The sequence below is a fragment of the Haliaeetus leucocephalus genome, unplaced genomic scaffold (assembly GCF_000737465.1).
Source record: "Haliaeetus leucocephalus isolate CR32 unplaced genomic scaffold, Haliaeetus_leucocephalus-4.0 Scaffold202, whole genome shotgun sequence".
Taxonomy (NCBI): Eukaryota; Metazoa; Chordata; class Aves; order Accipitriformes; family Accipitridae; genus Haliaeetus; species Haliaeetus leucocephalus.
Window position 1 is genome coordinate 352027 of NW_010972638.1, and position 26745 is coordinate 378771.

At 42.3% G+C, this 26745-nt stretch overlaps 1 protein-coding gene across 4 annotated transcripts in view; it reads left to right on the top strand.

Moving 5' to 3' along the window:
* Window positions 1-25512, top strand: part of PPP6R2 (protein phosphatase 6, regulatory subunit 2) — an 88813-nt gene extending 63301 nt beyond the window's left edge. For all 4 annotated transcript variants that reach the window (XM_010566037.1, XM_010566038.1, XM_010566035.1 and 1 more), the window contains 3 exons: window positions 1170-1377; window positions 12129-12284; window positions 13852-25512. In XM_010566037.1, coding sequence (XP_010564339.1) covers window positions 1170-1377; window positions 12129-12284; window positions 13852-13903 — 416 coding nt within the window. In that variant the 3' untranslated portion in view covers window positions 13904-25512. The remainder of the gene's footprint in view (window positions 1-1169; window positions 1378-12128; window positions 12285-13851) is intronic.
* Window positions 25513-26745: the final 1233 nt, after the last annotated feature.

Sequence of the window (26745 nt, forward strand, 5' to 3'; positions counted from 1 at the left end):
TGAGAATGTTACCAGACAAAACAGATGTATTATTTAAGCTGTTTGGAATTTTGCAGAGCGTATCAAGTCTGCTAGGGAGAACTTCCCTCCACTGTCATCTGCCTTCTCTTCCTTGAAGGCTCTCTTTCGTACAGAGATCAGTCTATTAAAAGAGTAACTCAGAAATCCTGAATGCTTGTTGGGATAATATTATTCAGCGAGAAAAGGATGAAATTTAAGTTAGTGAGAGTTGATGTCACAGAGTCAATCATTTGTAAACTGTTCAAAAGTCCTAGTCTAACTGTATGCTTGATTATAAAATTACTTGCCAAAAATTAAAAGGATGGGGTAGGTTATACTATTGGTAATTGTGCTGAGCTAGTTGGTTAGCCTCAGTCTGATTTCTCTCCCTCCTTTCTGAGCAAAGAAAAATAAAATTTAACAAAGCACTTTGATGGAACTAAATTAAACTTTTGTCTGTAGTAACCACTGAAAGGTGGCTAATACTGGAAGGGAGAGCACAGTATCTTTTTCTGCCACATGCATTTTCTGGTATGCTCTCCCAGCAGAGCTAGAGGTTCAGTTCAGTAGAGCTCAGACTGGCTATGATGACTGCTTTATGTATTGCACATTGTTTAAGCCTACCTGGGTAGTGATCTTCAGTCAGGCACTGTGCATTACATCAAGCAGTGTGAGCAGGTACCAACTTCAGAAAGAAAACCACTCTCTGAGACTACAACACTTCTATGCCACTTTCGTGAGAGGCTTTTCTTGCTAGGCTTGTATGTGGAATGGAAACCAATGAACACTTCAAAAAGTATAGCTGCTTAAATTATACCACAACAAGTTCTCAGAGCTAAGTTAAGTTAGCAAAGACCCCAGGGACTGCCTTAATCCTCTGTTCAGAGTTATCACTGTTCCACAAGTGAAGAAAATAGTCTCCTCTGTTACGTGTTTAAACACAGACGTGAGGTGGCAGGTGGAGAACACTGATTTGTGGGGTTGGGTTTTTTTCTCACTTGCAAAAATAATATTGCATGCTGTGGGATCTGCACAGAAACCGTCATCTCAAAATTTGCAATAATTGTAAACACTCCATTTTACACCACCCTACTTATTCGGGATTGTACCTGGGGAGTTGTTCCTGTGGTTTTGTTAATTTTGCAATGTGAATTATTTACTTTTCTCAGTCAGCGCTGCCTCTCCCTGTGTTTGGAACGTGTGCGTCACGAGGAAAGCACCGCTGGTGGCCTCTGACAGCAGCTCCTCTGGAGGCTCTGACAGCGACGAGGAGGAGGATAAAGCTGATATCGTCACAGAAACCATCAGCACAGGCTCAGGCCAGGAAACCATCAAGCTGACTATGGATGCTAAAAATGAGAAGGCTGTTTTCACCAGGTGCGAAAGGAATCTCCTTGGGCTGGGGTCTTGCTCTGCCCTGGTTTTACCCCTTGTGTTGCTAGGGGTTAATATATTACTTTTCCCTTTTAGACACCATGGTTCCAAATGTCCTGTGTGAGGAGAATGTTTTACAGCTTTCTTGTCACAGGGGTTTTGTTCTAAGAAAGTGTTTATAATGGGTTTATTTTAAGAAACGTGTGTGGCTCATTTTAGTCACTGAGCCATGTCACAGAAGCATCACCCGTTTGTCTGCCTGGTTGCACAAGAGATCTGGGCCTGGGCTCATGCAGGGGTGCCAGGTCAGATCGCGCAGAAGAGTGAGCAAAGCCTCACTGATGGCAGGTGCGAGGTCTGACATGGCATCAGTGTGTAGTCTTGCAGGGGGGAAGATTTAAATGACTCAAGCTATCGTTTTCCCCTCATTGTCAAAGTAGTACATTATAGGCAATAAATGATAAAAAATGCAAAATACCAGAAGAAGATATAGCAGATCCTGAGATTTGTTAGCTTTTGGGCAGGAGTTTGGTTGGAATTGCATGTGCTCGAATCTAGCCTACATTAATCATTTGAGGGGGGGAAGTTAATTTTCAAAACAGTAAGCATCTAGTTCACTTTGGTGCATCCAGAAATATTACCGAATTTTAAGATATTTGGTTTTTTTCCTCATATTCCTTACAAGTATGTAGGGTATGATTTAACTAGTTGGAGTCACTGTATTTTGTGCATCTGACTCAGGAACAGGCATTTACTTTTTATAATGTTGTGGTTATGTGACTTTTTTGGATAGTAAACGTGAGCTGCTTGGCATGTGTACAAACTCCAGCAAATAGCTACTAGGAGTTAAAAAGCAGTGGCTCAGAAAACAAGTGGGATTACAGGACTAAGTAAAAATATGGGAGGCAGTTAACCAAAGGTACGTTTGGTTAGGCAACTCTGAATTGAGTTTTTAATAACATGACTGAGTTTTATTTTTTATGTCCACCTCACATGGCCTTTACTCTTCATACTTGAAATAAGAAAGATCCCTGAGATTTCTTTGCTTGCAGTGATTGCATCTGAAGAGCTGTTTTGATAAATGGTGTTAGTTTGTATGCATAGGGACGGCATGGCCAAGCAGACTGGCTTCATGAAAAATGAAAGATGAGGAAAATAAGACTACTGCCTGCTGTGCTAAAAGCAGCATCTCCGTTTTCAGTGTACTTGAATTATATCTAATTAAATCCATTGGCATGTGTATCTAAAACAAACTCTGTGCTCCAGATGTTTTTCCTCTCTGAATGCATGGTGTAAGTAGAGTAGTATTACACGTGACTGTCTGGATTCACAGTAGCAGTGTAAATCTTATTTGGCATGTTCTTAGGTCTTCCATTTATTTCCTAGCAGGTAGGATTTTTTTAAAATTTCTTTTCTGATTTGGCTGGTTAGATGTTGTAGGCTATACTGGTGTTTCAGGCAGTGTAATTTTGAACATGTTTTTCTCTCTAAATAAGTGTATATAACTCGAGCACTTTCAATAAGGACAAGGCTTCCAGAACCTGCTTGGTTTTGCATGACTGTAGTTCTACAAAATGAATTCCATTTTGGCAAAGAAAATAAATACTTGAATAACCACAGTCTCCACTTTAAAGGTGGCTGTAGCTTTCCACAGCTATAACCACAGCCAAAAATCAAAATAGAAGCTGTGGGAAGACAGAAGCCTGTGACATAAATTGTGATTTCAGCTGTTCCAGATCTGTTTCAAGCCATCTTGACCAGTGACAATAATGGAAACTTCCTGGTATCCCCAGCTCTCCCAAACCAGTCTGCCTTCTGTTGGAACAGATGCAGTTAAACTCAAATGGCCTGTAGTGAATATATTCATTTCTTACCATGTTCCTTAATGATGCCAAGGAAATGAAAAATGCTGAAAGTTTGAGTATTTTGGGTTGAGTATGTGGTTCTTGATGACTTTCCACAAGCACTTCCCCAAAAGTGCTAAACTTTTACCAAACTGCATTCCTATTTCTGTAGAAACAGGTCTTCTCCTTTTTTCCCCTCCCTGCAATACTGAAGTCTACAGTGGGGATCTTTAATACTCCTTGGAGCTACAGAAGGACTCTGTGGATTCTACAATCACTAGGGTCATGAAGGCTCCAGATCTTACAGTACATGCCTCCAGATGTTACAGTACATGCCTCTAAATACCCTCCATGATCATCTTCTCAACTGCTATTGCTTCTCTGCCTGCCTGTACTGCCCCAAAATTTAAACTCTGGAAGGCTAATGATTTGTCTTTTGCAAGGCTTGGTAGAATGTCCCTCATGGCAGTTCTGCTTAAACTCTGACTGAGAATATTGGCTACCTTAAACATGATACAAAAGAAGGTGTTTCAGATGTATTTAGCTAATTTCTCTACTTTAAATGTATTTAGCTAACTTCCTTTCCCATATCTACTTCTATATAGTGGTTTCTTGTGAAAAAATAAGTAGTTTTGCAGAAGTTCTCTGACTAAAGAGCTTCCAGTATTGCTAAATCTCACTCTTTGATAACTTCAGAAAGTGTGTGTTAGTCTTGAGAAAGATGCTTTTTACAGTGTATCCAATCTTCTGCTTTTTTTGTATATTGATCTGAATTTTATGTGGAAAATTATGTGTTCAGTGATTATACTCTTTGAAATAGCTTTTCAATGTTCCTGCATATTCTCCTGGCAGGAGCACCACTTGAGGATACAATTGCAAAGTTAATTCTTTTGTCTGTTTTTTCAGCAATCTTTACTGTTTTCTTTTTCTTCCTTTTTTTGCTTTCTTTCTATTTCTGCCTCTCTTGCTGCCTTTCTCTCTTGCTGTGGGTATTGCTCAGAGTATTTAGACCTGCAGTCAGAGGGTATGTATGACGGTGACCTTCTCAGGGTTCCAAACATCCACCTGACAAGTAGTTTCTCCCATTAGTTACTTCATACTGGGCTGGAAAAAAGAGCTGTTGGACCATTGGACTGGGAAAGCTCATCTTTTCACAATCAGTTAAAACAGATCCTAGAAATTATATTTCGAAAACCTGAATTTGAGGTTGTGTATAGTCCTTTGTGAAAGTATGCACACAGTCAACATAGCCATTGATGAACCATTAAAAAGCAAATAGAGTGTTTAGTAGTTTCATGCATCGTGTCCTTGAGCTTCTGCCATTCCACCTGTTTGTGAGCTCTTTCTGCAAATAGGATTTTTTTTATTATTTTAAAGGGAAAGTTCATGCTCTAGTCAGGATGACTATAGGGAAGCCTTGCTGACTGCTGTTTGCTAATGCACACACTGCTAGAGGTGCTGCCTATGTTAGGTGGGGTAGTGGTCAAGTCTTTTTGACTCTTTCTCACAACAGCACTAACAAATATTTTACTTGCATGTTGTAATACGCCATAAAATAATGGTTGATGTATTTTCCAAAGGCTTTTTTTTTTCTTTTTTTGTTACCAAATACTTTTTTTTTCCCCAATGTTTTCTTTCCATTTTAAATTGTGGTTTTTTTACTGATTATTTTCTAGAATTCATCCATTGAAATTAATTTTCCCAGTCACTGTGCAAGCTAGCAAGACTTTGCTGTAATTTCTGGATGAGATCAGAGACAAAAAGAGAAATTCACTGTAATAAGCATGTCTCATAACTGTTTAATTTGAAGAGGAGTATGTTACAGCAAACATGTAAACTTTCAGTTGTAGAAAGCACAGTTACCTGATGAAGAGAAATACCATCTTGACTTCTCTCAGCAGGAGGTTCAGAAAATGCAGCTCAGCATGTGCCTGCAGTCTCCAGAGACTAAAGGCTTTCAAAATTGTAAGCTGCATGGTATTTTGAAATAGTTGTAATTACAACACGTACTTATTTAACTTACTATTTTAATAATTAACAATGTCATTTTAACAAACTTTTGAAAGTTTTCTGCCTCTTTCATAAGTAGGCAAGTACGTATTGCATTTATCTCACACTACGTGCTATCAGACTGTACGTTTTGCCAGAAAAATGTAGTAATATTCCAACTGTTAATGAGTGATCTGAGAGGTGTAGTCCATGCCAGTATTTGGCTAAGCATTCTCGAAGCTGTTCAGAGCAAGCGCAAGCTGTGAAGGTCTCGGAAATTTCTGCAAGGCTTTGCTGAAGTTGTAGGAGCAATCGATGAATGAGATAGGTGAAATGTGAGGGCTCTGCAGCAGTGTTAACCCGGGCAGCTCCGTATTGCTCGTGTCTATCGATCTATGTGTAGCAGAACAGTCATGAGACTTGCATTTAATGGGGAAAGCAGAATAATGGATGCAAAAGTGTATGCAATGTGAGCAGTACTTCTTGTGGGAAATGACTTGCATTTCTGTGTCTGTGTGCTTAATTTTTAATGGTATGATATTAACCCAGCTTTTGAAAATCAGAAAGAAGAAATGCAAAAGCTTATCTGAAGTATTTTGCTGCTGAGTTGTTCAAATAAGGTTTCTAAGGAGCTCTTAAAAAGATGAGCTACACTTAAAAAATCTGGCTAAAAAAAATCCAGCTAAAAAAAAAAAATCCAGCTTTGCTGTGTATGGTGATAGTGGGCTTGGGATGTTTGCAACTTTTAATTTCTCTTCCCCTTTAACTTTACCTAAAATGCTTTTTTCCCATCTAATCTTTTCTTTTTTCTTTTTTTTTTTAATGGTTGGATATGTTTACTGTCCCTTTTCCCTAGTGCCTCCTCACCCAACTAGCTTGGATAAGCAACTGAAAAAGAAAGTTTAGAGGGGAGACTGGAATCCATCTGAAAATAGTGGTTGCTGCCTGTTAAAAACAAATATATTTCTTCTGTGTCTGTATGATACCAACTCTCATTTAGTGCATTCTTCAGCTTTGGAGGCAGACACTGTAGGTGCTGCAGCGGTTTCCTTAGAACTGAGGTGAAAATGAGAAAACACTAGCAATTTCTGCATTTTGCAGAAATTTCTTCAGTTTCTGCATTACAGTTTCTGTAAAATCACTGTAAAAGTCTCCCCTTGTTTCTGATCATACACAGTTCTGGGGTGAAAGTACTTAACTTTTGTTCTGACAGCAGTGACAACCCTAAATTGCTGAAATAGCTCAGAAATAGCAGCTGGCAGTGGTTCCTCCTGTTGCTCTGGGCATGGGGGCTGGGGGCTCCGTACCCCGCGGGGGTCCGGGCCGGGCGCTTGTGCAGGGTGGCCTTTGGCATTGGCTGTCACTGAGCAAGGAGTTTTGGTGCAGCGCCCGCTTACACGTGGCAGAGAAAATAATCCTCCAGTTTCCCAAGCTGAATGGAGTGACGTTGTCACAGTGGATGTTTTGAGCTCTCCCGTTTTTGGGATACATGTTTCTTTTCTGTGCCTGCTGACTGTTCATCTTGCATGACGTTCGGGTTCACCATTGCATGTGACAAGCATGAAGCATCAGCGTGAGAGACGGTCGTCTTGCTTCTATCTCCTTTTGCTGCCCAACTGCGAAGAGTTGCTGGAATGCTTTGGACAGATGCTGAAGGGAAACGAGCATGCTGTGGGAAATGGGGCATAGAGCATGATGCCACCATTTTTTGTAAAATTTGGCCGCGTATCAGTGTACATTTATTCAGAAAGAAACATAAAAGTGACTAATCTGAGGTCCCATTTCACCAGAAAACTTTTCCAATCAAAGGTGAATGCTTAGTGCAGTAATTGGCATAGACGGGACCTTCAAAGCTGACATAAGTGTTGGCCTTTTTAATGAAGATTGCATGTAAATTTGGAAGCCAGACCTCTCATGCTGTGTGGCTTTGTCTAATTAACAGCCAAGAAATACTTTGGGAGTGTGTTGAGAAGTGCATGTGTAGCATGGCTGCCCTTGCATCTCATACTTTGTCTTGTGGTTGGTTGTTGCAGAGCCTGGTTTTTAAGGACTTGCTTGTGGGCTCAGCATGAGACTTGTGTTTAGGTACACTTTTTATACATGTCTTGCTTCTTTGTTTATAGTACAACTGTTTTTCCTAGTGTGTCTTCACGGTGTTTTGTTGTCTATGATACTAATTGTTTACCAAAGAGACTAGAGGATATCTAAAGTGTATCCCAGGAGCCACAGTAGTGAGCTTCAGAGGTGGGTAGAATTGAACTCTAAGGCTGTTTCATTCAGTATCAAATCCTTCTTTCCCAAAATACCTAAAGCTCTTCGATCATTTGGGACTACAGCATGAATTCTTTATAGAGCCTTTGGCAATGAGATGTAGATCAGTATTGCACTTAGCGTCGGGAAGAGCTGCTTTAGGTGCTGTAGCATGTGGATTTCCATCTGGCACTCCAATTCAGAGTCAGCTTGGCTTATTTGAACCACCAGCAAACCTGTTATAGCTTAATTTGTCTTGCTGGATCTGAGAGGCTCTCAGTAAATAGACCAGTGGAAAGACAGGGTGAGAGTGTGATGTGTTTTGCAGTCGTGCTGTCAAAATGGGTGTTAAAAAGAAGTTTGCACAGTGAAACTGAGCAAGAGAGGTGTTCAAAAAAATTGCGATACCCAAGTATTTTCTCTATAAAGCTGGTGGAAATCTACAGGAAGAACTGAATTGTTATCAGAAGTTAAGTGAGCTCCTGACAGTTTCATCTTCATAAATAGAACACTATATCACTTTATTTTAACTGGGTATCAGTTTTGATATAGAATGGTTTTATGACAGCTTCAGTGGTTATGAAGTATGAACTTTGTTGAACCCTGCTTTTCTAAGAAGAAATTGCACTTCAAGGAAAACAGTTGTATTGTTAGCTTGAGGAAACTTTGCATTTTCAAGATTTGGGCATTAGGGCAAAAAAGAATGAACAACCATTTTGTAGCACCTAAGGTCTGGAATGAGGATATACAATATTTCTTGTTTTCATGTATTATATTACACGTAATAAAAGCTGAGAACTCCATGCTGTCTTTATGACAGATTTTTCCCTAAGAAGTTGATGGAGTTGAACTCGCTACTTGAGGGAGCTGCGAGTTTTCATTAGCACGTGAAAAGCAAATCTCTGCAAAGCATTCACATAGGTGCAGGATGAGCAAGTCCTACACCCTGTGTAGGCTCATCTTTGTTGGGCTTCCAGCAGAACATGGAACCTTCCCCAGAGGCAGCTAGAAGCCAGAGTTCATTTTCTGAAGTCCCTTGTCTAAAGCAATGTGTGTGCATTTGGGAAAGGTCACTGGAAGCCTTCTTGAAACCAGATGTAATACTGTCTACCTTCTCTCCTGATGGTTGGTGTAAACAGAAAACCTGTTCATGTTTCCCAGTTGCAAGGTGGTATACATGTACGTATGTGTGTGCGTATATTTTGCACAGACACCAGTGACTTTGACGAGAAGTGTTTCGGTAACCTTCCTTTTCTAGTACATGTACACATCAGTTAACGTAAAATAACAGCTTTTAGAAGAAGTAGTATTTTAAATACTTCTTAGCTTAAAATTATTATTGTAATTTATCACATAATTATTCTAAGTGAAATCTGAGTGCTTGGCAGTACGCATCACCCAGAGGAGATGTGATTGTACCTGCCTCAAGGAACTTGCTGCCTTAAAAGGCAAACCATAGGTGATGTTTAAGATATGAAATACATCAGGTAACACATCAGGAAGAGTAAACAAGAATGACTGACTTGTTTCCCTTTCATCATCTTTATGATCCCCTGCCATGCTTCAAAGCAGTCTGGGAAATGTGCCATTGGAGGGTATTCCTCAGTTCATCACCCTCAAGTGACTATGGCCAAAACTCACCAAATTCCATGTTCTGAAGTTGGCTCTGGCAGGAGGTATTCCTTGCTGGTGACTGTAATAGCACACAGGTATTTATACCTCCCGGAGATTCCCAGCTGATTAATTGCCCACTTTCTTCACTTTGCAAGACACAAGGCAATAGTCCACCGCTGCCATAAAGTTTCTTTAGACCCCCAGAACTTCTTAAAGTTCTCCTGCACAAGCCCTGTTGCATGAAGGTCAAGTAGAGACTGTCCTGTTCAGGATGCTTTGAGCTCGGCTGTGTTGTACCTGTGGTGAAGCAAGCTTGATCAGGTCTGTTAAGCCCGATATTCACCAGGCACCCAGGTGAGGAGTCCCAAACCAACCAGCCAGTGCTTAGGAGGAGACATCTCCAACTTACTTCATGCAAACTATGTTCGAACCTTCTACGGGTGAAGATGGCTGGGCCTAATAATGCAGGTCCTATCTTCTAGTCTTCTAAGACTGAAGAGTTTGGACGTTCAGCTTGTGCACCGGGGGTGGTTAGATATCTCAGAAAGCATTGCAGTGCTTGTAGAAAGAGAGGAGTCTCTGCTACAAGTGACCTCCAGAGCAGTATTTGCAAACTTGGTGGTTAAGTTGCAGAATTTGGCTGTGATGTTGAACTTCGTGAACATAAAGGAAAATTGTCCCAGCTCTCGTGTTGGAAAGCCCAGTGGGTGTGGCCGTAGGTGGCATTCACAAGTTGTGCTGAGTGCTTGTCCATTGTGAAAAAAGAGACAGTTCTGGACAGACTTACACTTGCTGTTGGAAAATTTGTACAAGTGGCTTTGAATTGGAGCTTAAAAATTCCTAATTCTTTCTGGAATGGGAAGTATTAGAGATCCATTTGCAGAGCTTAACTAAGAAGAGTCTGCAGTAGATGCAGACGTTGTTGCTGATAACTCTTCTTCTTTAGCCTGCCTTAGCCAACCTCATGAGAGAACAGTTATATTCTTTGCAGGTGACATGCTCTCTGTCCCTGCCCTCAGCCCGGTCAGGGTTTGGAGCATGTAACCAGGCTGTTGGGTGACATGGAGGTAGACCATTTGATCGACTGCACTGGCAGCAAGGTCATTCCAGGCTGGCATTCAAGGGACACAGCTAGCTGCTAAAAATAAGCTGACCAGAGGAATACTAATCCAAAATATTTACAGGTACTAGAGTTTATTCTAGGCTAGAATTAGATACTGTTATGAACCATCTTGCCTGGGTCAGAGTATTCTGTGTTCCACGCAAACTCTTTGTTTTGTTTTACCCTGCTAGTTTGGCCTGTAAGTGTCCTTCTGCAGAGGTTTGCATGTCCGGCTTCGCTCTTCCGTGAGCCTGTTGAAGAGAGATAAATTTCCATGCCCCCTTAGTGGTCAGATGACCTCAGGATTTCATAACATTGGAATCCTTGTGTCATGGAAATTTTAGTGATTGAATTTAAGAAGTTTATCTTTGAGCAATTTAAATCTCATGAGCTCCAGTTTCTTGTGGGGGAAGTCATTTTCTAATGACATTTCTGGCAACTTAGTTCAATTCTCTGCTGTCTCATCTATCCCCTGCAGTTTCTCTAAGGTATATTTTTGCACTTACAGTATTTCTTTTTACGAGCATGTTAGCCCTTTAGGAAGGTAAATGTTTTGATCTCATTATTCCCCATTTTTAATGTATTTTTTTCAAGAGCACACAGAAAAGTAGCTACAGAAATAGAACCTTGATCTCAAAATCTCTATCACATGTCTTTAATTACCAGACTGTGATCATATGTATGCATTATAAACTCCCCTGGCAGCTGGTGACAGGATTCCAGCTCAGTCATCTACTGAGCTTTCCTTCCATTTTTGTAGGCTTGCTGTCTGAAAGAAGGAGAAGAAACCATTCTTGAAACTGGGACTGGGTTAAAACTGTGAGGAAGGTCATTCAAATACAAGCTTGTTCTCTGCCTTAGAAGGCAAAAAATAGGGATGTTCACAGAAATCACTTCTCTGGTTAGAAATATGGGTCTTTTAAAACAAATGTAGAAGATTTGGAGGTTTTGTGCTAGCAGGTTTTTTTCCTTTTTCAGGATTTGAGTTTCTACTTTGTTGTAGGGAGACATCATTGATAATGTTATCCCTCAGGCATGGGAATCTGTTGTCTGATGTATTACTGAAGGCGAGTTAGTTTAGCTCTGTTTGGCTTCTGAAGATACCACTCATGAACATCCAATCAACTTTTTTTTTCTTCCTCAGGATTTTAGGTTCTGTACTTAAATTTAAGTCTTTTCTAGGTGCACACAGAAGTATCAGGTGCCACTTGGGAAAAATCTGTAGAGCCGAGCCACGTAGGTGCCTGTATTAGGTCAGAAATGCACTTTGCCAAAACCAGCAGTTTAAGGAGCAGCAGACTTGGAAATCTGCTGTGCGGTGTTGGGTAACGGAGGGCAATTCCCGGAGAGGTGAACTCCTCTAGGCTGCCTTTCCTGTGAAAGGCTGAACCAGAGGATCTCCTGAGGTCCCTTCAGCCCGGGGCTGTCCTGTTGTCCTGTGTACTGGTACTGACAGTCGCCAGTTACCAGCAAGGCAAGCAGTCTGCTTTTGGTTTGTTGCTCCCAGTGGTAAACTTGACTTTCTGGACACTCTAAACTTGCAAAGTCTTGGCCAAGTGTACTTCACGTTTGCATCCTTCTGCTGCTTCTTTTCTGTGTTTGTCCATAGGAGAGCGCACCAGCAGACGTAGTGGCAGAGAGTGGTAAAATGTCTGGTTTGCAGGGAATGGGGATACATGGGGAAGTCTTAGGCTGGATTTTGCTGCAGGAAATCAGAATGCCTTTCTTGAGGAGCTGTCGGTTCTTGTGCGTATTTGGTGTTTTGTTGATTTTTAGGAAACATAGCCTCCAGGATGCATACACTGTTTTTTAATTCCAGTTTATTTTCGGTTCTTATTTCTTTATGGGATTTTTGTGGCCTGTGCTAGGAGAGGAGGAGGAATATTTTTTTCTCCATTGGAATTTAAGCCCTGTTAATTGACAATTTAACATGAACTTGAATTCTCCCCACACAGTGATGCAGACTGCATGGTTATTGATAAGCTGGCCATCACTGACATCGGAACAACAAAAACATCCAAACCCCTGAACAACGTGACCCAGCACTCAGAGGAGCACCAGAACACCGCTGCTGTTGTCACAGCTGTCACGGAAACGGCCACAAAAGACAGGTGAGATGGTCAAAATTCTCCTTTACCTGCCTGTGACAGAGAATTGGTTTTTACCATGCCACTGAATGCGGTTATTCTACGAGCAGTGTAAAGTCAAAGACAAATAGTACATCTAGAGTGTCTTGGAGTGCATTATACTGTAGGTAGTGTAGAGCTATTACTGCAATATATTGCACATATCTTTCTGTTTCCCAGAAGTGCTGTCAAATCATCTGGTTTATTAAGATAATGGACTTCTCATTTCTTACTCATGCATAACAAATACTCTGTTTGGGTTGTACATTCCCGTGAACAGATAGACTTTTACACTTAAAATATTATGAGGAATGTAGAAATGTGTTTTGATAACTGAACTAGGAAGTAGTCTCAAGGAGAAATGATATTAATAATTTTTTGTGAATGTGACAGTTTAGGTCTTTTTAAATATGGAAGCCAATCCTTCTGCGTATCTAGTGCTATCATCTCCACAGCTTTGCTCTGGCTCCTGGTTTTGGCCAGAGAGATGCATATTAATAATGACGTGCTTCTGCTCTTCTTGAGCTAAGACGGCCTCTCTCGGGTGCCTCAATCCTCCTGGCGCAAGCTTGCTCTTAGATTGGATCTCAGATGATGGTGCTTAGCTGAAGCCAGACATCTGAGCCATCCTACGGGAACTTCTTCTCTTAGGTACTTTTGGTGAGAGGAAGAAGTTCTAACCAGCACTTTGAGCAACTGATCCACTCAACTCTACTCCATTAAAATCTGTCCTGGCTCTCGGCACTATTGCTCTTTATATTGCCCCGGTACAGCTACTGCCTAGTGTTTGAGCCCACAATTTACAACCAGCCTCACACAAATTCTAGTGCTAGTGTAACTCTTACTGGGGAGGAGGCCAAGTATCCCATCGGATCGTTGTTCTCTCCACCGCACTCCAGGTACTGTCAGGGCCCTGCGTGCACCAGCAGGCGCTGACAGGGTGACAGCAAAGTCGGGGGGGTGGGGTGGGGGGAGCGCAAAAACCCTGCAGACAAGGTTCGCAGTCCCGTGGGACCCCATCCAGTGATGGCCATTCACGTCCTCGTGCTGGGACGAGGTGGGTCCAAGGACAAGCCATGGAGTCAAGTCAGCAGGTCTGCGGCGGCAGGAAAGTGCAGAGCCGTGCGTATGGCATAGCTCCAGCAAAGACCTACATTCCCAAGCTCCCGGGCTGATGGTGGAGGGTGCCTGATGGGGGGAGGCCCCGGACAAGGCTGGTCAGGTCAGAGCCTTCTGAGAGACTCAGGACCCTGACGGTCATGTTCCAAACTTCTGGTTCGATAAATTAATTAATGTTGTATAATCAGCAGTCAAAGCTGACTTCTCAGTTTCTAGTTTGATTTTTAAACGCAGTATTTTGTAAAGGACTTGGAGGAGGTTCTTATTAGGAAGCTAATAATGTTTTAGCAGGCAGAAGAAACAAAAATAGAGGAAGGATGGCTCATATACTACTGAAGAGGAAAGTTTCTAGCCAGGATGAAAGTAAGCTTTAGGAGCGAGTATGTTCCAGCAGTTACATTTCTCTAATATTATTCTTTGGGTTTCTCTTTAGGAAAGAAGAAGTCTTGCCCTGTGCTGAAGCCACATTAAATGGCCCTGCTTGATGAAACAGATGCAATGGGACGTGTGTGATCCAGGCCAGGCTGCTACCTGGTGATGCAATTTGTCAATTTTTTTTTTTTTCACTTTAATTTTATTTTTTAATAAATGCTGCATTGATGAGAGAGCTGGCATTCAGGACCAGACATGTAGTTTCAACACCAACAATCTGTTCTGAAAGACACTTGCATTGTCTAAATGTAGCATTGATCAGTTAGTCATCACAGGAATGATGGGGTTCTTCCCAAGCAAGCCTTCTGCCTAATTTTAGTTCCTTGTCCCCTTCCCTCTCTCCCTTGTTTTTGTTTTATATTTGGGGTTCAGTCCTATTTTCTTAGTGTTATTGCACACAGTATTCAGCTTCTCTTCAGAAAGGTAGCAGGTCTAACGCTGGGACTTGGACAGTGCACAAGAGTCCCGCAGTCGTGTGACCAAAGTTCCTGATGGAGCTGTCTTTGGGCAGCATTTGCACCGCTTTTGTATAGCAATAAAGCCTTATCAGAAACATTTCATAGGAGGAAAAGATGCAAACACTTTAAATGGGATGAAGCAGGGAGGGATTTTATTTTACATTTTTGTGGGGTGGGAGGGAAGTCATTGACATTGTCCCAAGCCAGAGGCCAAGTAGCTAACTTGCTGTAATGCTGAACTGTCTTGAGAAATGGGAAGTCTCTTCATTCCAGTGAATTGCTCAGTGCTCTCTCCTCTGGAGACGTGACAGTTCACTGCAGGATCTTGGGTCAGTTAGCATTTGGTCTCCTCTGTCCGAGCCATCAAAACTCAACTTCCCGGATGTCATCCTCCGTTGGCTGGAGAGTATGCAAAGAAGGTAGCATGTTGTTTGCCAGCTAAGAGGATAATGATCCACTGGACTGCTGCCATGCAGGAACAAGAGCAGATATGGCACAAACAGGTTATCAGGTGTTTGCTGGCTTTTTGGAGACTAATGTATTTTCAAATTATTATGGAAATCCTTTTCTGTTTGTTTTGTTCTGTTTTTAAAGTTTTTAATGGATGCAGGAACAGCAACACTTTTGCACTTTGTACCTAGTGACAACATTGGAGAGTGAAATGGCCCCAGCACAGGACTCCTGCTGTTAGCCCCCAGGTGGTCGGTCGTGGAGAAGTTAGGGCGGGGGGGGACATGTACCGCTGCCTTGGGATGGTAGAGTAAAACAGTACGGAGAAATGGACTGCGCTTCAAACTGCCTGGGAGCAAGGTCAGTTGAAGGTGTGTACTTGACTCTGGAACACAGGATCTTCTGCGTAGGCTGAAGGACCTACTCCTGTAAAGACTGTACCAGTTTCAGACACAGGTCTGCACTGAGTGGTGCTGGCCTCTGCGTTGAGCTTGTTCCCAGACCGGACTTGTGCACATAGATCATACGGGTGTAGATGTTGGGCCACTTGCAGAAGCAGGCTCGGGCTGGTAACAGCAGATTGCCACGACCAGTGCTCCAGTGCTTATGCTCTACTCCTGTAGTCTAGATACAGAGCTGGGCCTGCTTTTGTGTGTAAGCTGTATGCTGAAATCCACCTGTCAAATGTTAAATGCCGCTTATTTTATTAGTCCAAGACCTAAGCTGGAAAATCATTCACTTTGGAATAAAAGCATGAAGCTTGACACATAGGTAGCCAAATAGCTTACTTTCAGATATATTCTCACTTGTGCATAACGAGGGACTTTACCCTGTGAGTATTAAAAAGTACCTCACACAGATCTGTTGTTATGAGCAAAGGCATCCTAGCCAGACTTCAGTCTTCTTAAAAAATACTTTATTTTTAACTGTGATATGTATGTAGTGCATATTGAATTTTCTTAACTGTATTGAGAGCTGGTGTTGGGGGGGGAGTGAGATGAACAAAATGTTTTCACAGTTAGAGTCAGTCTGTTCTGCTGGATCAGTATCCGACGGTGACATACCCGCAGCACGAGGTTATCTTTGTGTGCCCAAAGATAACGTATTTTCATTTTTGCTCTTAGGGAGAATTGAGGATTTGCTTTGCTGGAATACCAGATACGGAGGTTGCAGTGCAGAAAGCAGGATGAGATTACTGTGTGCATCTTGGAAGTTGGGTGCTAGGGTTGTGGGCCACTTGTATGCTGCTGACATAGCTGTGATTTCTCTCAGCTGCAATTACTGGGTAAGCAGGTGCTTTCGTGGCACAGTACTGTTGTTCTGGAAGTCTTCTCACTCACTCCTTGTAATTTAAAATAATAATTTAAAGTTACGTTGCGCTGGGAGGAAAAATCTCACTTTCTGCTTTGGTTACGCTGCTTGCTATTTGGAGATCAATCCTACCCTTAGCCAGGATTATCAGAAATGATTAGTGGTTTTGAGTTCCTAATTGGAGACACATTAAAGTCTTAATTTTCAGAGGATTGGTGCTAGAGTTTTTCTGAAAATCAGGTTCTCTTCAGGCATTCTTTAAACACTTAAAAATGATACTATGAAAACTGAAAAATCATTCTTCTAATACATTAGTTCAGCTTATTCCAGCAGCTGGTTGAAGACCATGATTGGGCTTCAGTCCCATTAAATACCAAGTGGCAATAGTTCTCTTCCAGTCTGTTCTCATTCATGGTTCTTGACTGTGGTGCTTGCAGGTTCCACCATGCTGCAATTATGACCAAGTCCATTTAGGATCAAGAGATTAAGGGGAGGTGTCCATAGCAAGCACAATTTGATCATCCTTCTGGCTTGATACATTTTCAGCCACCTTGTTAAACAGATAAATGATTTTTGCGTTAGGTTACGTCATAGACAGGGGTCACCTTACATCACCTCAATCCGTGCTGGACGATGTTGCAAGAATACTGATTAGCTGTACCCGCCTGATCTGTTCATGATGCCTTGGTTTGGGGAGCAGTAACCTCCACCCGAAAAGTGATACAGAACAGTTGGCAGCAATAACATCCTAAAATGTTTCAGAGAGATAAGCAAGGATGTGTCTGTGCCTTTCGTTGCAGACTCTGAACTTGTTGTTCGTTAGCTTTTGGTTTTGAGTCAATAAATTTAAATGAAAGCTTTAATAATATATTTAAACATATCCAGTAAGCAGATCTAAAACCACAGTTTAGTTACTGGGGGACACATTGTCTTAGTTTATTAATTTGATTACTGGTGTCCAGTTACTTTTGTGATAAGACATTTTACCGGTAGTTAACTAGATTTGTAGAAATGCACAAGCTCTCTTGCTTTTGTGACAGTGAATGATTCCTCCACGTTTGGGAATTAAGCTCTGAGCTATACCTCATTGCTCCCGTAGGATTGGTCTTCACACCAGCCAACAAGCTGATCTAGAAAAAGTTCCTCATGCTTGGTTTGTTGGGGTTTGCAGTTCAGAACAGATCCAGAGTCAGATGATGGTTTCCTTGCCTGGCTCAAATGATTTTATAGGTAAACCGTGCATAAATTTCTTTCTCTTTCTAAGTCTGAGCTTCCTGTCTATCTGGAGTCACAGTGAATATGTTGAGGTTGGAGGGTCCCATGCCTGTAGTCGGTGGCCTCTCTCAGTCCCTGTTGCTGTCTGAGCTTTCTTCCTTGCCGTCCCAGACTGCTGCCCAATGCTCTGCAGGGCAGCTGGGCGCTCCGACTGCTTTCTCTTTTCAGGTGACCGTAAGGTACAGCATGCAGTGACTTGACCAAGCCCTTTCCACAGGTCAGGCCGTGCCACATGCAGTGCCAGCACTGTGTCTCCGTGGCGGTTATTCATGGTGGCGTCTTGGGGCACACTGACTGCGGGAGAGCTGCGTTACCTTCTCACCGAGTAAGCCCTGTGCTCTAGGGAAAGACTCCTACTCAAGGTTGTAGCGGGATGTATTGTCTACTGAAAATGGATTTACTTAACCCAGCTGTACCCTTTGAAAAACACCTCAGCTTGCTTAGATACTTGGTCAGAAAGCAGTGGAGACTAAACAGAAGTTATATTCAACACTGTCCTTCCTCATTTATGTGCAGTATTTTGAATCTGTCCATATCGATATGGTATATAAAATTTTAGGTTTGAATATGTATACTGATGAGTGTGTATATAGATATATATTTGCAATATGTATTATTCCATGTATATTTATACACACACAGTTGGATATTGTGAGAAACCTGGTGAAGCAGACACTCAGAGCACAACGAGCCTAACTTTTATATCTATGTACAGCTCCGTGATCAGTAGCAAGTCATCGATTAAACATTTGTTGTACAAGACCAAAACCAGCAAGGCATACCTCACTGAGGGGAAATGGTTCTGCTAGAACATTCTAGTTCAAGGATTTTACCCAACTGGATGTTGATACGGTGGATTACAAGAGAGCAGCGGCTTCTCCAGTGATCCTGCTGTTGCGGGCATCCCTGCTGCTGCAGAGCCTTGCCCACGTGCTTTCGTGCTGGTGAGGAGGGGGCCTTTTCTGCACAATTAGCAGTTAAAAAGTGATCAGTTTAGCCAACACTAAATAATTCTTGAATCATAACACATTTATCTTTGGCTGGTTGGACTGTGGGAAAAATATGTTACTTTGGATGATGCAGCCGTTCAGCTGTCCTGCCATCATCACATCAGATGACTGTTTTCAGGCATCCAAACTCCTGTGTTCAGTACCTGGGTATTAAACTGCGGGGAGAGCACAGCTGTAGGGCTTGCAGTCAGAATAACCCTGTACTGCAGAAAGATCAAGTGTAACTAGTTTGGAGCCATGGAGATGTGATCTGATAGCAGATAAAAACTCAAGTGGTTTGGATTAATTATTTCTATTGCTCACTACAGGCTTTTAATGCTGGGTTCAGGGACGACAGCACTACGAGCAGGCGGGTGGTTACGTACCCTCTTCAAACCAGGGGAGATCGGGCGTTGGGTTCATGGGCTTGCTGTCCCAAATTGATGAGGTCCTCTAAAATTGTATCCACCAGCTTCAAATTAAAGTTTAGGTGAGGTAGTCCTTTGAAGGAAAGTGATTAAGGGACATGATTGTAGTTTATTCAGTTTCACCAGTCTTCTAACAAAATTTTCCCACACAAAAATACAATTTATTGCTGCTTCTCTTGAGTCATAACAATTATGGCAGGCAAAATCCCAGTTACTCTTCTGGGTAATAGGTCCTCAGCAAAGCCTGATAGAAATTTTGTAAGCGTTCAAAGGCTTTGCTGCCCTTATTGCTTTTTAGCAGCTTAGCCTTATTGCAGCTGGCAAGCAGAATGGAAAAACAGTGGGTGCACAAATTTATTTAAAAAAAAAAGAAGAAAAAGAAAAAAATAAAACAGCAAAAAAACCACAGTGTTCCCCTCAGCATCTATTCAAAAAGGTTCAGGCATCCCAGTTTGCCAGTGGAAAGGTTTTAGGTATGGTGCAGTGTGCAAGGTGAATGAAAGTTAAGGGACATTCCTAAATAATATATCTAAAGGAAAAAAATTTTAAACGGCTTTATTGTTGTCCACAGACATCCCAAAATCATTCTTCCAAAAATTAGCCAGTGAGCCGTAATCGAAATCATTATTTATCAGTGGCATAACTTAGAGCAAACCTTAGTGCCAGTCACTAAAGGTTTACACCACACTGCATGCTCCTTAATGCTTCAGTCTCGACTTAATCCTTCCAGCCACAAAGCGCCTTGATTTCCCTCCTGCCCAGTTAAAGCTGTGCCTGAGAATACAGCCTGGGGCTGTAGAGCCCTGGGCTAGGGCTTTTTGGTTGTTACACCTCTTTCTCTGCACTTCTTGTCTGACACTCTTAACTGTCGTCAGTAGTGTTTTCATCAGTATGTACTAGTAAGTTATTTCTAGACTTCACCTTCCATTGTGCTAAGCACTGTCTTATTGCAGTGATAATCACAGTAAAGCTGAGCCTCATTTTCTTCAGTTGTTCAGTTTATCTGGTAGGGGAAACAGCTGCTGTATGGCAGAATCCCCTAATTTCTGCAAACGTTAAAGACCAAAGTGGTTTGCCAGTTGTGGAAGAGGTGCCACAAAGTCTTGCAAGTACTGTGATACTGACCAGGCAATTTGATGTCACCTGAGACTTCACGAGAGGAAAGTCCTGCATCCTGGCTGCCAGATTAATTATACTTGATAAATAAGATCATTCGATATTTTTGCAATGTAATACTTGACTTTTTTGATGCCATATAGCAGCTCATCTTGCAGTTTTCACTCATTTAAGGAACAGGTTTTCTTCTCCTCTTGCTCTTCCCAAAGCAGTGATCTCAGCCTGAATCATGTTCAGAAATTATAAACAATTGATTTTTTTGTTACCAGAGGTTTTGCTGTTGTTAGAACAAAATGAAACCTGCTGTTTACAATGGGATGCTAATTCTCTTTGTTTCGTTTGTTGTTAGGTTTTTTTACCTGGCATCAGTTCTCTCTGGAATCCTATTCTGCCACGTACTCTGTTGTTCTGAAAGCATCTGTATCTTCGGTTGTGGGCTCTCACAAGGCAAGCGTAATGCACCTACATGCTTTTTTGCCAACCCCAGCTTTAAAATAAAACATTTTTAGGTGCTTCTCCCTGAAGGGAAACTCAGTTTCTGAATCTCATCCTAGTCCTTTCATGTTAGGGGAGAACACTCGGTGGGGGAAAACACTGAAAGTGTTGTGCAGTATGATGCAGGTTCGTGATTTAGGAGTGCGGCTGTTGGCTTGTGGTGCAGGAGAGTTTTTCTCTGGTTTGGACGTCACAGGCCATTAAAAACCAACCAGCCAAACAGCTGAAAGATATGCCCTTGTTCTGAGAAGATCTTACAGCTTTCTGTTTGGATTGCATGGGATGGGGGCTTTACTTCTGAAAAAAAAAAAAAAAAAAAAAGTTGATGCGTAGGAAAGAGGTGAAGAAGAACGGAGAGCTGTACTCGGGTGTATCCATCTTCACAAGGTCGTGTCATTCGGGAGCTTAGTGTTAATTGGCTTAAACTAGGACACGTTGCATTCAGTACAGTACACAGAAAATTCACAGAGGCCTCTAACTAAACTGATGATGCTGCACACTTCAGAGTGGTTTTAGGAAAGCTGTTCCTTTCATTGCACAGTACATTTCACATTACTGTTAGCTTCTGGCTCCTTAACACATATTGTGCTACTGCTTCTTTCTTTTCTAGTCTTGTCCTAAGTTGTGTGGTTTCTCTAACCAGGGTGTAAAAGGATTTGTTTAAGCCTTGTTACTCAAACCACCATGTAATCCAGGGTATGGTTGTGTATAATATGGTTAACGCTAGGCTTGCAAGGATTTAGTTTTATTTTCAAGAGCAACATGGGCGGGGAAGAGCTGAAGGCGCTCTGAAAGCTAATTAAAGTAAAACCTTGGTTTTGGAGGCTATCAAGTGTATTGACATTGAGTGCAGCAATATGTGTCTTTTATAAAAAAATCTAGGGCTTAGGTATTTATTTGTAACTGTTCTCTATTTGATTCAATAGCTAGCTAATCAGGTTGCAACAGGATTTTTTTCCTTTGCTCTGCTGAGATTAAATCTGAGTTTGTGGCGCTTTGCTATTGCGATAGGTGCCTCTTTTTCAGATCCGTCCCCTCGCAGTCTGTGCATTCCGAGCTCAAGTAGAGCACAGTTGTCTCTAGTGGAGCTGAATACCTTGCTGCTGGCACATGGCACAAGAGGGGAGAGCTCTGCGTTTTGGAAACGGGTGGTACGACCTTTGTAAGATGGGCTAAGACTGACTTTATGCAAGTGATTCCCCTCCCCCCCCATTTTCTTAATAAATGTGTTGTTTCAGCAGTTTTTGTTTTGTGGATAGAAGATACGTGCATTGTTAGTTTCTCCATCAAAGAAAGAAAACATTTTTTGAGAAAAAAAGGGTCCCAAACTTGAGAACAACCCAAACCCCACTTGTAGCTCGTTCAATCTTAGAAAGAGACATTTAGTATTAAATATCATTTCTTGGTAAGGTTGCACCAGTGTGTTCACTCAGTCAGAACAGAGTGCCATATCTCAGACTTGGGCATTGTGAGCTCTAAGCACAGGATTTCCATTATTACTAAATTTTAAAATAACTCGTGATGAAGTTTGAAGTAATAATTTTACCTTTGCATGACAACTTGCAAAAAATAAATCCTTCTGGTCAGGGGAACTGCGCGTTTTTAGTTTCATTATGGACAGTGCCTTAGCTTGGTCCCAGAATTATGCATCGTTAATTATTTTTATAGGTCTTAGGTAGCAGAAATGGACACCTTAGAGGTGCTTAAAGAATAGACCATTTTTAAAATTCAGTTCAGTGAAAGTTTAAGATTCTTTGGCAAATAGGTTTGATACAATTCCTATTGATTTCATACTGGCTGAAGTTTCCAACTTTATAAGGAATGCTGTTTCATTTGGGGCGAGAAAGCAATTTTTGATAATGGTTTCCCTCCGTGGTAGCTGCTGATAAAATGCCAGCTGATAGGAAGTTTCTAGTAAATCTAAGCAGGCATCTTCTGTGTACATTCACTATGAACTTTCTGACAAATTTGAATGGAGAAAATAAACAATTTGGCTCCTATATGCTAGCTTATCTCATCTAAAACTCACTTACCTCATTACTAGAAGGGCATTGTGGTGACCAGTCCAACCTCCCTGTTCATTTTTGTACAAAAATTAACTGTATTTCCTAGTGACTGTTATCTGTCACCTTTCACAACATAAGTATAAAAATGTTAGTGAAATATGCCTATGTGTAAAATGTATTTTTATATTTGATGCTGATCAGGAGAGACGAATCCTTTTTCTCTCCCTGAAGTTGGGGGGGCTTTTATAAAGGACAGATCCTTCCCCATCTATTTTTTATTTTCTCAAATTGTTTGGACAGATGTAAACTATTAAAAATCTTTTCTCATGTAATTTTGATGCTCATAGCTAGTTTTTCTAGACCTTTCTAGGAATTCTAGAAATGCTGTAGAGGATCTCCCACTGTCGGTGGATTTTTAGTAAGCTTGTCTTCTGCGGTAAAGCTTGCCATTGCCAGATGCTTGCAAAAGTGTCTCCTAGGCTAGATAATTAATGGAACTAAACTTGAAATGTAATTAACTACAGGCACAGCAAATGTTAATTGAAAACTTTTTTGTCGTGTACAGTGTGGAACTATTTCTTGCTCCTTGGTAAGCCCATGGAAATCCTTTGCTGAAATGGTGAACGTTGCGTCTGAGCCAGCCAGAGCTCGGTCGCCGGCGGTGAGGTCCTGGTCTTGCTCTGTCCTCCTTTAAGCACGTGCTGGAGTATATGTAGCCAGGTCTCTTGGATGCTGCATCCGTGTGGGCTTTCATGTACAAAATAGGTATTGAAGAATCACCTGTGGTACTTCTTGCACTGGAGGCTGTGCGAGAGGAGGGTTGTGCTTCTCTGTTGTCGGGAACCCTGAGCTGGCACCGTGCTGGCATGTTCCTCCATGGTCCTTGTGTTCCGTGGTCCTCACCGCATGGCAGTGACATTGCACTGAAACCTTAACTCTTTTCCTGCTCATCCCATCTTCAGACTAAGGCTTAAACACCAAATTGTGACTGACTTGCCAGGACAATCTGGAAAAATGGCTTTATGCAGAAAATCACCTCTTTTCCCCCAAGGTCAGACGACATCCATCTCTTGCACAGCGGTGCGTTCTCTCTGTCCGGGCTCTCTCTACGTATCACCACCTCTCCAGGTGTGTCTGCTCAAACCATTCAAAGGGCAAAGAGGCAAAACGGCTTCTGTTCTCAGTGGCACCTTACAGAGCAGGGACGGACCCTTTTTAGGGGATTTGTCAGTTATCTGAAACGTGCCGGTATCGGTTAGGATAACACAGGGCACTAAACTTGCCTTGAAGTGCATTGATCACACATGTAATTTAAAGTTCTGCATTCTTACTCTTTCAGAATCAAATAACATAAAGAAAACCATTAATTACCTCATGCTGTAAATTTATGTAACATATGGATCACGTGAAAATGTGCGTGTTACATGAAAACATTAGAAGTTAAAAAAAAAGGAAGTATTTAGCAAATAACACAGTAAGTTGTAATAGTTAATTCAGTGTTCAGTTCCTATATATGATTTGAAATAGAAGCATTATCTTTGTAAAGAATATCTTCGCAGTCATTATCAAAGCACAGTTTTCTTTTTGTCTGAGACTTTGAACAGACTTTTCTTTCTTTCTTTGTTTCTTAAAATAAATTGGCCAAAGCACAGGGTGGGAGAGTTCAAAGTACTGGGGACTCCTTTGTTTCCTTTCAGAAACTTCTCTTCATGTGACACGTATCCTATTCATTTGTAATTAATTGCCATTTATTGCGACACATCACTCCTGCTATTTCCCTTGTAAACCTGTGAACAACTTCTCTCCCTCTGTCAGTCTGTCTGCTGAAACTTTACCAAGAAAAGGCATTTGTGCTCACTTAGATACTGACCAGCTCCTAGCTGGGATAGAGCCTGCCTTTTTTTTTTTGTTGTGTAACTTCAGTTTGTCTCACTTCTCACACTTTCCTACTTCACCTTTTATGGTACAAATCCACCAGACCATCCTTCCCTGGCCAGCCTTCCCCTGAAACTGTCTGCCACGGGGATCGGGGGCAGAATCGCATCATCTTGTGAGTATGTGTGTCGTCTTTCGTGCACGAGATGGGTTTGCGGCATCTACGGTGGCCACTCTGAGGGGGGTCAGGATCGCCCACTCCGCTGTGGCTGGGTCGGGTTCATCTGCCCCGTTCCCACCTGGGACCCCATCCTCGCCCCAACGGAGAGTTCTCCCTCTTTGCATTCCAGCTGATGACTGAGTGCCCTTGAAGGAGTGAACTGTCTCTAGGGCAAAACAATGATCAGCAATAAAAATTCCAGATATAAAAGCACCAGTGCCTTTGTTTTAGTTCAGAAGGAGTAATTTCTTCTCATTCCAGCTTTGGAACCAAGTCGTGTTTCATCTCCAGATAGCCAGGAAACGGGGAAAGAGAACATGATGCGCAGAAGGATCCCACGCTGTAATAATCATAATTTTCAAATACCCCACTGTTGTTCCGAGTGCCTTATATCCATCCAGATCCCAACAAAAGGTATTTTCAGTTCATTGTGCTCTCCTTCCTCTTACGCCTCCCTGACCTCATAGCTGCTTATGCCACTTGGTAGATCCCCCGGTGTGTGCCGCCGAGCTTCCCGGCTGTGGCCGTGTTTCCTGCGCGGCGAGCTCCTGGCTGAGTCCAGCGAGGTCTTCTTCACCAGGGGCTGCAACAAGGACCCCTTCTCTCCCTTCCGTGGGCTTTTATGTGGAGTTAGGGTGTGAAGATGATTTCAGGACCGTTACTGGTAGTGCATGGGGAATCAGGAGATGTTGCAGCATTGCCGTGCCTCCATGCAAAAGGTCCGTGGGTTGCCTTTAAGGACAGGGCTGTGCAAAGAGAACAGGCTCCTTTTTCTAAAGGATAATGGAGATTATGCGATGGGGGCTAGTGCAGCAGGGCATTTAACGTGGAGTAGTAAAGGTAAATTTGATGTACATCCTGCTGTCTTTTCAGAAGGTTTTATTGATGTCCAACTAAAAAATGTACGTTGAATTTGTCCTCCAGGTGTTAGAGAAACTATCCTTAAAAGCGCCTAAGAAATTGATTATACCTAATTTTGTGTTTAAATATAATATTTAATATTAAATATCTTATTTAATGTGTAATTTAAATCAAAATGTCATTTGTCAATATGGGCATGTAAATATTTTCCCCTTATGAAATATAAATATTCCTCATCTGAATTTTGTTTTTTGAATGAAAAGCAATTTTTCTGCAAAACAGTCACTGAGAAATACTTGAAAAGCTGCTGACAAGCTTTTCCCTTTTATAATTATTCATACTTTCAGTAGCAGCATGATACCAGTATAACTGAAAATAATGGAAACATTAAAACATTCTGTGTTAAATTAATACCTGCTGAAATTGGACCTCGCTCTGGCCATTGAATTCATCACAAGCCAGTTGTGCAGTTTGGGGCTGTATTTATGGATCATTGCCCTTTGGTGGGATCCTGCAAATCCGCAGCCTCTCACATGAAAGGATTCAGGTCAGGTCCTGAGCTGGCTTTGCCGTAAATCACAATGTCTAAAGGTGTACTAAGATGATGACTAATAGGGGTACTAGGAGAGATGAGAACATGTATTCGCCTAAGCTGTTCTATCGTGTCACTTGTTTGCAGGTTGTTAACTGGGTGGCATTGGCAGGAGCTGTGCCATTACTGGTGTCACTGGTGTGACACGGCTTGTCCTTGGGTGTTAGCTGGCCCGACCCGCAAGAAGCCCGGCAGCAGAAACCTTGCAGGCCTGTAATTATCCGCTCGTTAGTGCACAGCTAGGGTTAGGGGTCACGAAGCAGTAAAAACCTGCTGCCTTTGTCCTGTGTTTTCCCGGCATGGCGCTCGGTAGTAGATGAGATGCAGAGGCTTGTGCCACTTCCCTGCCGACAGCTACAGCCGGAGGGAGCCAGGAGAAACGCCTGGTGCTCGGCCGGGCTGGAGTTCCCAGAGCCCGCCGCGTCTTAGTGGAGCCGGAGCAGGCCAGGAGCCCTGGTGATGGACCTAATCTTGACTGCGGGGCAAAGGAACATCCACCTCCCCTGCAGGGGTTTAATTGCAGAGGCTTCGGAAGCAGCGGCTTTGCGTAGGTCTGTAATCCATCCTTAAAACCAGACCGTGAAACAAAGACAGGGGTTGGAGTTGGGCTTCCCCTGGGGTGGGCTGAGCTCGCTGGCTGGTTTGGGTCACAGGAGGTGCACGGAGAAAGCAGCACGACGTTTGTGTCGTTGCGGGTGCTGGAGGGATGTCGGAGCAGCCTGGAGAGCTCACAGCCCATCAGTGCAGACGGACTCACGGCCAATTTGTAAATAACACTTGACCTCCCCCACCCTGCTTTGTAGATACTTTTACAGCATC